The sequence below is a fragment of the Electrophorus electricus genome, chromosome 13 (assembly GCF_013358815.1).
Source record: "Electrophorus electricus isolate fEleEle1 chromosome 13, fEleEle1.pri, whole genome shotgun sequence".
Classification (NCBI taxonomy): domain Eukaryota; kingdom Metazoa; phylum Chordata; class Actinopteri; order Gymnotiformes; family Gymnotidae; genus Electrophorus; species Electrophorus electricus.
The window spans coordinates 21,286,618-21,298,546 of NC_049547.1; the positions used below are offsets into that span (position 1 = coordinate 21,286,618).

The 11,929-nt window shown below is 46.3% G+C and overlaps 1 protein-coding gene across 2 annotated transcripts in view; it reads left to right on the forward strand.

Annotated features, from left to right (window-relative positions):
- Window positions 1–1,013: 1,013 nt before the first annotated feature.
- The window catches only part of larp1b (La ribonucleoprotein 1B), a 47,160-nt gene continuing 36,244 nt past the window's right edge, over window positions 1,014–11,929 (forward strand). Inside the window, exons 1-4 of one of the 2 annotated variants that reach the window (XM_035533027.1) lie at window positions 1,014–1,550; window positions 8,614–8,675; window positions 10,356–10,415; window positions 11,301–11,520. In XM_035533027.1, the coding sequence (XP_035388920.1) occupies window positions 1,298–1,550; window positions 8,614–8,675; window positions 10,356–10,415; window positions 11,301–11,520 (595 nt within the window). In that variant the 5' untranslated portion in view covers window positions 1,014–1,297. The remainder of the gene's footprint in view (window positions 1,551–8,613; window positions 8,676–10,355; window positions 10,416–11,300; window positions 11,521–11,929) is intronic. The other variant, XM_035533028.1, reaches the window with a different exon arrangement.

The window sequence follows — 11,929 nt, forward strand, 5'->3', positions numbered from 1 at the left end:
TTTTGAATGTCATTATAAAAAAATATATTTTTTTAAAGGTCGTACAGTTGTGAAATCAAAGTACTAGCAAATTCAAATTGACATTGTGATGCATTTTGTTTTCAGTTTTCTGTTTCTCCTGCGAAATTTAAATTTTGTTCTTAATACGCGCCATGCCTACCGAAGAAACAAATGTTCGATTAACAGGAATATGACGCATTTATTCCTCATGAATTTTGACTTCACTCGACTAATTGCGGATTAACGCCACGAGGGTGCACTCTGGTATAAACTCAGTGCGTTTGCTACCCACACACGTTAAACATCAGATGCACCCGTATACATGGGCTGGCTCGTCTAACTGTAGCTCTAGCGCTATTTCGGAGATGCTATCGACAAAAAGACTTAAATTCTAGATAAAATTCTATATATTCTTATTACAAAAATAAAGGGAAGAAATACTGCCACACGGTTATTTAATCCTTTTCGTACAAATATGCCCCCTAGCGGTCGAGCTCTGCTGGAAAAGACTTTATGCGAAAGGGCTTTTAGAAATGATTTAAATCCGTTTTTGTTTGCACATAAACCTTTAAATTATCGTTGAATTATCTGCCATGTGTTATATTATTAAAAAAAAAAAAAGTATTGTAAACGTCAACGTGTGATGCGAATCCAGACGCTACCGTACAAACCCACGTGTTGCGTTTTGCAAAATTCGAGCGTGTGCAGACTGTCACCACGAGCCAGTGGACCCAGCACGCAGAGCCGGTGTGTCTGTCCAGTCCCCGACCTGCAGGCTGGGCGCATGGGGACCGGTTCCGACCCACGGTGGCGAAAGGCCACGTCAGACTGCCCTCCTCAAACACACATTGCTCCACACGCACCCTCTGCGCTACCACCGTCCGTCCTGGCGGGGTCAGTAGAGAGCCCGCGCGAATGGATCAATGACTCGTGGCTATTCGTAGTATTTCCTTTTAGGTGAACTGCAGCTCAGCCAAACCCCCACCCCCCCCCCCCCCCCCCAAAGTTGATCGGAAACGAAGCCAAAGTTGTTGGGTTTTTTGGGTTGCAAACTGCCGGTCTGCTGCTGTATCCCTGATGGACTGCTCCGGCACGAGAACATTCTGACGTTTGGCGAAACGCGCGAGGAAACTCCAGCTTGTTTGGCGAGCTGCTGTCAGCTCGCGCACGCCGGACCGTTGGGCACCGACCGTCTAACTGACTTTTTTTTATTTTTTTTTATTTTTTAAACTCGCCGTTGACTGCCGTCGCCCGACAATACTGGCAGATAATAAGGCGTTTGAGTGTGTTTGGCGTCATGTCCACCGAAGTGACGGCAGGTTGGCTGGGGGAGGGCAGCGTCGAGCGGGCGAACCACGAGGAGCGAGTTCAGCTCCACAAACGCGGGGCCACGGACGGACTCCCCCCGGACGGCACCGGCGCTGCGTGCAGCGAGGCAGACCCGGGCGAAAACGCCAAGAAGCAGATCATTGATGCTCCGCCGCCGAGAGTAAACCCTTGGACGAGGAACACATGCCCTTCCAGCGGTTCGACAAACGCCCCAGACACGGGTACGTGTGTCACACTCTCTCCGGGGCTGAAGCACCGTTATTCTTTTGCATACAACACGGTAGCAAATCGATTATTCCCCCCCCCCGTGTTGGCTGACAACCACTCGAATACTCGAATAGCTTTCAGCTAGCCGACGTGCTATTATTATTAGCGACGGCCTGTAAACTTCGCTAGGTTAGCTTAGCCAGCCACCGAAACGGCCGGTATGTGAAGTTAACGGCGTAAGTTTGTGGCGGTGTGTTGGTTTATGTATTTGTTTACGGTGCGTTTCTGCGTTCACAGACGTGCTCTTTGAGCGCGTCGCCCGTGTTATTTTAATTGAAACTTTATGACCATATCTGTTGTGAAGCCTTTTTTTTTTTTTTTTTTTATTCATACATGGTCAGAAAAAGACCAATCAGCGGGGTGGGGGCGTGGCCTGCGCCGGGCGGAGAGGGGGGCGTGGTCTGCGCGGCTAGCGCTGACTCCACGTCTAGCTCGATCGACTTGCACGCCCCGCGTCGAGCGTTAGCTAATATAAACCAGCTTGTGCATTTTACAGCTTTGGCATTTTTTAACGACATGGTATAGTGGAGTTGAGAAGTGTTGCTGTAAATTAAAGTTGATGGTTCGTTAATGGGGAAAAAGTGGATGGTTTGCAAACGCAGCTGTATGCTTGCTTCCACCTAGCGATAGGACAGCTAATCTTAAGGGAGATGTGAAAATAATCTGTCACTAATACTCGCTCCATGCGTTATTAGTTTAAAATCAGTGACGGTTCTAAAAATAAGCAAATATTTGCCCATGATTTAGATATCTCAGCTAGTTAAACGTGTTTGTAAAAACAGAACTAATCCCTTTTGACACAACGTGCTTCAGATATTACCAAATAAGGTCCTTCCTCGAACGCACGGTATATATCCAGCTATGAACTAAAATGTCTGTTGATTGCATGCATCCTTGATCTCCGTGGACGTGGTGCCCGATCGTTAGATGTGTTGGGGAGAAACTTGCTGATGCAGCTCTCTCCCCCAGGGCTGCACGCTCACATTGCAGCCCAGCACGTGGAGTGCTGACAGCTGCAGCCCAGGCCGTCTAAACGCAGGCTGAGTGCACTCCGCTTAAAAACCTTTACGGTGCAATCCCACTCTGTGGCGGGCCGTGGGACCTTGGCTGAATCACCGCACTTTAAAAAATAGTGCATCTCGATAGTATAGAGTTCTCGATATTTATGCCGTGGGTTGTTGGCGTTTTGCGTCTGAAACAAGTTGTGCTGGCCTACCAAACTTGTAGTACATACATACCGTGTCCTACAGGTTCGTCGTCCATTTTAAATCAGATAAAATGTAAGAAATCTGCTTGACTGTTGAATATCAGCTTTTACATGGATTGATGATTAAATCCACCTTATTGTTAAATGTGTATGTTTATATGTGCCTCATGCTGAAATATTTTTGGTATTTTTGCCAGTTTCCTGAATAATGTCTGGACCATTTTTCTTAGCAGGAAATGGAAACTTATTTCAAATAATTAAACCACAGTTTTTCTCCCCTTGAGGTTGAAGCCAAACGACACATCCACAGGTCCCAAAGTATAGAACATGAGTGTTTTGACTGTGTATAATGTCGGCTCACTGTCCTTAATTCAGCTGTTGTACTCAAATTGTCTTAATGGCAGTTGTTACTCTCACAGATGGATTCTAATCCCAGTCCTGAAGGTCCTACAGGTTTCCCAGTCTCCATTTATCTAGTAGTCAGGTGTGATAAAGTGGCCAATCAGTTATATGAATCATTTAATCAACTACAAGGGATTATGAAATCTAGTCCTGGATTTGAGGTGCAGGTTTAAATGTCACTCCGATCACATTCCACCAATCTTAAATTGTAATCCTTAGACACTGATGCGTACAAGCGCAGTCTGCTCTCTTAACCTTTTTGAGCAGAAAAAGGGAAAGCTTTCAGTGGGTAGTCACAGCATAGCAGCATAGTGAACTTTTTTTTTTGATATTTTAAAATTTATGTATTATTTTTTAAATCTCAGTCACGCATGGCTTTCTGTTCCATGGCAATGCAGTGGCAGACACACTGGAACGCAGTACTAGTGGCCTGCTGGTCTGCTTGGTGCCCCATCACCACGAAGGAATACTGTGATTAGAGTCCCCGGATCAAGTGTTCCAGCACACGTGCAGCACGAGCTAAATCTGTAATGGCCGCAGCTCTGCCCCCTTATACCACAGCACTGTGGGAAAACCAGTCGGAGGGGGGCTGTTTGCAGCATAACAGGTCCAGAGGGAACACAGTTGGGGGGGCTCCCCAAAAGCAGTAGAAGGGGACAGGAAGACATCACCTCCTGTATTTAAAGTGAACTCAGCAGATTCAATTTCGTGCGAAATGTGAGTCTGCTCAATAACATGTCAAGCGGATCTGAGTGGATATATAAATTTATTTGTAGCAAGGACACTGAATGGCGTCCCAGTGAAACGCTGTGTAGTGTTCAGGCGGACGTGTAGCAGTCAAGTTGTGTAATGTGGCGCAGCGGCCCACAGATCGGCACCAGCAGGCATTTTCCCAGACGCAGCCGCTCTGTGCCAGTGGCAAATCCAGGCTGTGTTCGTGGAATGCAGGCTTTGCGCGAGTCCTGTGATCCACATGCTGTGCGCACGTAGCGTTTCTTGGAAACTGCAGTTTGAAGATCGGGGGAATCTGTGCAGATCCGCGTTTAGCTTGGCCCGCGTGCACACGCCCAGAAACGGCTCCCGTGACCTCAAGGATTGGCGGCAGCCAATAAGAATCTATGCACATGTTGGCATGATGATGCAGTTGCAAGGAAATTCAAGGCTTTTTTCTCTAACAAATCTTCTTAGATTTAGTTTTGTTTATTAAAGTTTGTAAACCCTCTCGTTGTCTACTAGAGCAAAGTTTATGCTTTTCAAAAAAGTTATAATGCATAACATAATAAACAAAATCTTGGAGAAGCAAGTTTCTTCATTTGACAATGTCAGAAGAAATCTAATTATTTTATATATAAATATATATAATTAAAGCAGTCTTTATTTTTCAAAGTCTTTGTGTGTTTGTTTCTTAACTAGCTGTAAAACATGACTGAAAAGGGTTCCACGTTGGTGTTGTTCAGAGAGCCGCAGGTGGTCATGTAGCAAATGATATGATCAATTTAGGCTGCTTCGATGGGATTGAGTGAGCTTTAGCACTTTCATTTGTAATGATCTGAACTGAAGTTGTGCACGGAGCGTGGGGTTGTCGCTGATCACCACCTCTGACAGACCTTGATCGCTGTACCTCATGAGCTAAGTCAGGCGTTCTCAAGCCAGGAATATGCGAACAGCGGCTGGAGTTCCCACAGTGCACAGACAGATGTCCCGCACGGAATGTTTTGCACCTGTTAGCACCTGTGTTGTGCAGTTTGCTTAAAGTAAACCTGGCCCTTGGATTGTGTGTGAGTGTGTATGACAACAGCTGTTGTGTCAGTGTCAGTTCTGAATGGCCAAAGCCATGTAAATCCCCTCTGATACACAAACGGTGCTGATGGGTTTCAGCACAGGATAAAACACACACAGATTAAAGGAACTCACACGTTAACACCACACCAGGGACCATGTAGCACTCAGCCAGGGCCTGCCTGGCCTGACACACGAGAACCACATTCAGACAAGCTCACAAGCACAACATTCAGACAAACACAGCAGAACCGCATTCATTCATGTAACTTATAGCCACAGATAATTCACACTCGCAGCCCTCGTCACACTGCCCCATTTGAGAGTTTCGAACTCTGTTCTTCTGCCCTGTAGTTAACCTGCCCCATCCAAACCAAGCATCTAAATCATGATCCGGTCTGCTCTCTGTCCCTGGTTCAGCTGTGCGAAAACAATGTTTATTAGTAACAATCCCAGATGTTGGCCTTTTTTCAGAGTTGCTGTGTACTGTAAACCTGACCGTTCTCAGATGTTTCGTTGAGGGCTTTCTGAATGTTTTGATGAATAAATTAACAAATAAATGATATCGAATAAATCCCGTGGCTGTTCCATAACTCTAGGACTAAGCGAATTGCAAGGCATACTGCACTCAGAAATATTCTGGGTTTTTTTGGTTCATTTTTGGCGGACTTTGTTTGTTTTTAACACGTGAACTGTTTTATTGTGAAAGGAGAGGGAGTACCTTCGCAGTACCTGGCGCTCTCGCGTTAGAGGGAACACGGCGTTCGCCAGTGGGCCCAGTCGCATTGTTTTCTAAGAAGGAGTAATGGCAGCTGGGCTGACTTCAGGCCATGCGTCACACATGGCAGCCGCTCTAACTGTGCAGCAGCCAGCTCCAGATGACGCTGGCCGTGCGTTGGGGGCGCGGTTGGCATTCGATTAGGAGCTTTTGTTGTTGCTAGTGTGTAGTTTTCTCTGGCGGGCATTGACTAGAAGGAGTTGTGTGTGTGTGTGTGTGTGTGTGTGTGTGTGTGTGTGTGTGTGTGTGTGTGTGTGTGTCCCACCTCTGGGTTGTTTGACATGGCATGTCCCTCTAACTTGGGTGTAGTTGTCCTCCGTTTGGTGGTGTTTAGTCAGGGAAGATAGCAGTAGGCCCAGTATCAGTGGGCCTTGCATAGGATAACTGAGTCCCACCCCACACTGTCAGCTAGCACCCAGGGCCTTATCATCCCAGCCATCCTGGCCACGGTGATAAATGACCCCTGACACTCCCAGAGATGGGTGGCCCTCATGCCGCTTGGTTCATTCCCTTATTTTCCTCCCCCATCTTTGACATATGAGAACTGGTTTAGTTGGTAGGCTTTCTGTCTCTCTCTCTGCCTGTTTGTGTGGGTTTTCCTAGAGGGAAACCTCTTTTAGATGCTCACTTTAAAACTAAGATTGCCCCACAGGAGTGTCTCCTGGCTGGTTCTTCTCAATTCACTGCACATTTGCAGGCTTGCAGGAGCACATCTGTCTTTCTGAAACCCAGCTGAGCTGTAGAGCCTCGGTGGCTGAGAAACACCAACGAGGCTTTAGTGTTGAAATCCTGTTACATTCCTTTCAGATTTGCAGTGCTAAATTTAATTATAGAAGTGACAACAACAAAAAAAAACAATCCCAAGCCCCCCTAGCTGGTTAAATCGCTGGGTACAGTATCAAGAGAAAGGGAGGGGTTAACAGATCTAGGCCTGTCGCTTTTGTTAGGTGTGTAAACAGCGCCTCTGCACACCGCCCTGGGCCCCCTTCCATTGTAGGGGTTAGCAGGGAGGGGCTGCATGTCCAGCCCATGTCTCTGCGCCTTGCCACGGTGAGCCGGCGTGCAGCTGACGGTTAATGTTCCACCAGCGTGGAGACTGACCTTGCACAGTCGCCCGAGCCCCTCCCACTGCCGCGTGCCGCACGGACGAGGGAGAGGGCGGGTCCCGCACACACGTTCCGCGAAGCTAGCGCGCTACGTGGTGCCCCAGTTGGCGTTTGTGGAAGACCCTGCGCTTCCGTGGTGCAGGATTCTCGTCTGACTTGTTGGGCCACCATGTGCCCAGACCTGTAGCGTCATCGTCTGTAGTTGATGATGCTTGGGGGCCGTTCGGTGGGAAGTTATGCGTCTGCAAATTCTGGTATGTAAAGAACACCAAGAGGCCGTTCGCCTCTTCGGCTGCGTGTCAACAAGTGTCTTAGGTGTTGAGGTTTTTTAGAGGGTGATTCAAGTCACAAATCCTGGCTCGGTCCATAATCTGTGCTCTCAAATAACCCCATTCCAAGAAGTGTGTTTCTCAGTCAAATTTCCCTCTGTTCCTGTTATCACTCCACTCGTCTAGGGGAGCTCCTTGTGTGGGTGAGGGTCAAGGTACAGGTGGTGAATGCTGATTGGCTGACTCACTCCCCTGTTTTCACTCTGGTCCTTTTGGCTCGGAAACCTGTTTTTCCTTTTAATTTGTCAATCAAAACCCCAAAACGCAACCATTCGGCATTTATATGCAAACCTGCAGTGCTAATGGAAGGAAACCCGTTTGGTTATTGAAGTTGGTTTTTAAAGGTGGTTCAAATGAGAGTAAGAATAAACCCAGTGATTCCTGATGACCACATTTGCACAAATGAGGACTTTTGTGTAACGTGTAAGAGAGTACAGATTTGAATAATAAGAATCTTGCGTGTGAAGGAGCACAGAATGGGTTCCTCCTTCCTTTTAATGGTGTTTATTAGATCGTAACAGTGACACTGTTCATTCTCCAGAGGCCTCTGTCCTGAATGACAAAGCCTTGAGTTGGTTTGAGACATCTTAACAAAGCTAAAAGATTACCAGCCTGCTCTGTAATTTCATTCACGTGAATGAGGTGCGTGCATGCGTGGAGCTGTGCAGATGGAGATTTTTGGGGGGGAAATGTGACAAATAAGACTGCACACACAGGAGCACACACAGGCACAGATACAGCACAAACATCCCCTCCCATAGGGTTGCATTTCATGTCCCTTTTGTATGTATTCTTTTTTTTTTTCGTTTTTGTGCCTCTCTACGTCACCCAGTTTCCAGCACTGCCACTGTACTTTAGGCTTGAACAAAACCACAAGGCCCTTCAGCAGTGAACAGCACTTCATCTGTTTAGTTTTACTCCTAAGAAACATCTACATTTGTTTCTTAAACTTTTTATTCCCCTGTATGTCCTTGATGAAGTCATTTTTCTCTTCCCAAATCTCATCTGATCTGGTTGTTTCTGTTGCATCTGCACTGTATGCCATGTCTCCCCCACCCTCTCTCTCTATCTCTCTCCCTCCCTCCTCCATCTCTCTCTCTCTCTCTCTCTCTCTCTCTCTCTCTCTCCCCCTCTCTCACACTTTTGCCCACATCTTTCTCGCCTCTCAATTCAAAATGGCTTTATTAGTGTGACTAACAAACTAACAATTACACCAAAACCACCACCACCAATAATAATAATACTAATAACAAAAGTTTTAATGTGATCTTACAAGCCATTGTTAAGTCATTAGCAATTAAATCTACTTAACAAGTAAATGTATTTTTCTCTCTCTCTGTCTCTCTCTCTAATTGACTTTTCCAGTCAGAAAGCAAACAGCTAATGTTCTGCTCTCCTGTGTGCTTTTGTGTACAGACCCTCAGAACCCTGCCAAACTGGTGCGTGCCAGCAAGCCTCGCTCCAGGAAGTCCAGCAAGGTGGGTGAGAAGTGGTCGCTGATGTCACAGACCCATGGCAATGGAATGGAAACCATGGCGATGATCTCTTGGTTGCAAGCATGCCTGGACTAGGCCATGCCTCAGTGGTGATCTCGTCCACTACTCGAGCGGGACCTACCAGTACCAGACTCGCCTTAATTGTTATTTGCGTCCATTTGAGCAGGGACGGTTGTCCAGAGATTTCTGTTGTCGGGGAGTAGCATTCCTCGGAGATGAACTAAAACATTATCCAGGGTTACATCTTTAGGATAGTTAAGCTACCCTGCTGTTTCCATGTCACCCGTATTGCCAGTGGTGTGGCATGCTCTGGTGCCCATGTGTGACTGGTTGTGGTGTGCCGTTTGTTGTGTGTGTGATTCGTCGTGTTGGGGGTTGAGGAGAGAGATATCTCTATCCCACAATACCTGTGCAGGGGTCAGTGTTGGCCAATCGGAAAGCGTTTGAGTCCACGGTGTTCTGTGTGTTAGCCAGTCAGAAGGCATTTGGGTCCAGTGTGGGTGGATTCTCCCCACCATGTTTAATTAAAAAAAAAAAAAAAACTAAATGATACTGTAAATATAAGCATATGTTTGAATTCTAGCAATGTTAACGTTGACAACTGTCAGGGAAATGATCTGCTAATACAAGGCGAACAGTTTGGGAGGACAGTTTGAAACCCCAGAATAATGTGAATGACTTCATAACTAATTCAGAGTGTAATTCAGTATATGTGACCCAGTTATGCCCTGATGTGATGTGAATTCTTCCTGGAGAACATAGGAACATCACGAACACAGTAGCCTTTTTGGCTCATGCTGACACTGGCACGCGCATGCGCGTGCACACACACACACACACACACACACACACACACACACACACACACACACACACACACACTCTTACACACGGCGCTAAAGGCATATGCTAAAATATGTCACTAGTTTACACATGGGAAACCTCAGAATTCTGGGAATTAGACTGGTGTGGCAGTTCTCCAGGCATCCTTTACCTGAGATAAAGGGCATCACCTGCACTGCTAACGAACACGGCACGGTCTCCATGGAGACGCATGCAGTGACACAGCACCATTGCCAGTCATGCAGAAAGAGACAAAGCAGAAGGACCTGCAAGTTAGTGAAGCTAGAAACTGGAGATGAACTCAAGAGCACTGTGATGGGAGGCCAGGAGGGTCAATTTTCATTAAAATACGAGAATATCATCAAAAGATAATAATAGTATTTTCTTCACATCCTATAACTGTCATTGTTTCTGCTATTGTGTCATTTTCAAGAGGCTATAGGGAAAATGACATTCTGAACTGTGATTAATATTTAAAGGACAGTTCTTCATTAAACACTTTTTAAAGAGAGAACTTTTACACAATTTTTTTTTTTTTTTTTTTTTTTAAACACCATGAATTGGTTGGTGTGTCAACCAGTTCCTGGTGTTTTGTGTTCTGATATAGACCATACTGCAGTCAGTGCACTCTATATATTGGACGGTGTAACAGTAACAATGGCTTAGTTACTAAACCCTATAAAACAGTTAGCCCCTGCCAATGATGTTTGTGGAATTAAAAATGCATTGCACACTTTTAAAAATGAATGATTGCATATATGTGTTTTTAAAATGTAATTAATTCATTGATATGTTAAAAAAACATTTTCCCACTTGCAGTCAAGTGACTTCAGTGACATTACAAACTGGCCCACCCCTGGAGAAATAGCCAATAAGGAGGTGAGAGAAACCTAATTCAGATTGTTGGGGGGGGGGGGGGGGGGGTTCTGACTGATCAGAGGAAATGTTTTGTTTTTGCCTGTAGGTCCTGTCTTATTTTCCTTGTGTTTTGCATCCATTTCACTTTCACATACAATTTTAGGATTTATGCTGAACACATCAGTCACTAATCTATGAAAGACCCAGAGTCCCGTTGCTCTGCGAGACCCAGAGTCCCGTCATTCTCTCGCTCTGATGAGGCGATACTGCACACTGATCCTGAAGAACTAGACATGCCAGACACAGTTAAGATCTTTACATTTCTTCTTTAAACAGGATATACCAGACAGTAAAACACCTCAAAAGTAAGACACTGCACACACAGCTATATTTCTGACAGCTGATACTTAGTGAAATGTCACGAGCAGGTGCGCGCGCATGTGTGTCAGGTTCCTCTTTCTCCAACGCTAGAGGCTGTGTGTCTCGTTACGGCAGTGGTTTCTGCGTCACTGCTATGGGAGTACCTTGAGTGGTGTCTCTTGAGAGCTGTTTCCCAGCACCTCACACACCCGGTCTGACCTGCTCGGGAGACGCTGTCAGGTTAATGAGACCCGTCTGTCTGTGGCCCTGATTGAGGACCAGAGGCTGGCACACTTTCTCTGGAGGCCCTGTGAACACGAAGCAGTTTCACTGTCCTTTATGGATTGGTTCTATGCTGTGTTGCAGTGACAGGTCTTTTGGTTTCCTGGCAACACTGGCAACCCCCCGTGTAACAGTTGCTATACAGAGTCAAAGTCCAACAACACATCAGTCCCCAAAACTGCCCTGTTCATGCTGGCTATTCTGTGAAAAGGAGTTTATTATTGATGGGTGATTAATGGGTGATTGATCGGTTGCCCTTCCCAGCAGCAGCTGAACGTGATCAACACGCAGGGCCGGAAGACGTCGTCCGGCCGCAGGGACAGGAAGAGGGATCGCGGAGGAGAGCGGCAGGGGAAGGAGAGCAGCAGTGATGGTAGCGACACTAAAGAGAACCGCGAGGCACAGCAGGAGACGCCGCAGGACCTCCCCGCCGAGCAGGATACGGGCAAGGAGACGCAGAGCGGCGCCCCCCGGAGGAGAGGAGGTCAGACACACGCACGCACGCACTTCTACATGCGCACTCACATTCATTTTCTGCACAAGTGACACAATAACTAACAGAAAACAACATTATTGTTAATGCTACTACAGCATATAGCCCACTACAATTCATCCAGTGTTTTTACATTTTTAGATTTTATATAGGAACGTGGAACACAATAGTTTATTTGGGCTTGAGCGGTTGTATGTAAATGATGATGATGATGATGATGTAATATCTGGGAATAAAACAACCTGAGAGCCGGCTCACCTCCTGGGTGAGGTGTCCACGCTCAGCGTGTTATTACCAGTGCGTCTGTATGCCAGTGTCACTTATAGGATTTCAGGATCCATTCCAGTGCTATTGTGGATCATAACGGCTTATAAACTCAGCGGTCTCTGTCCCTGTATTA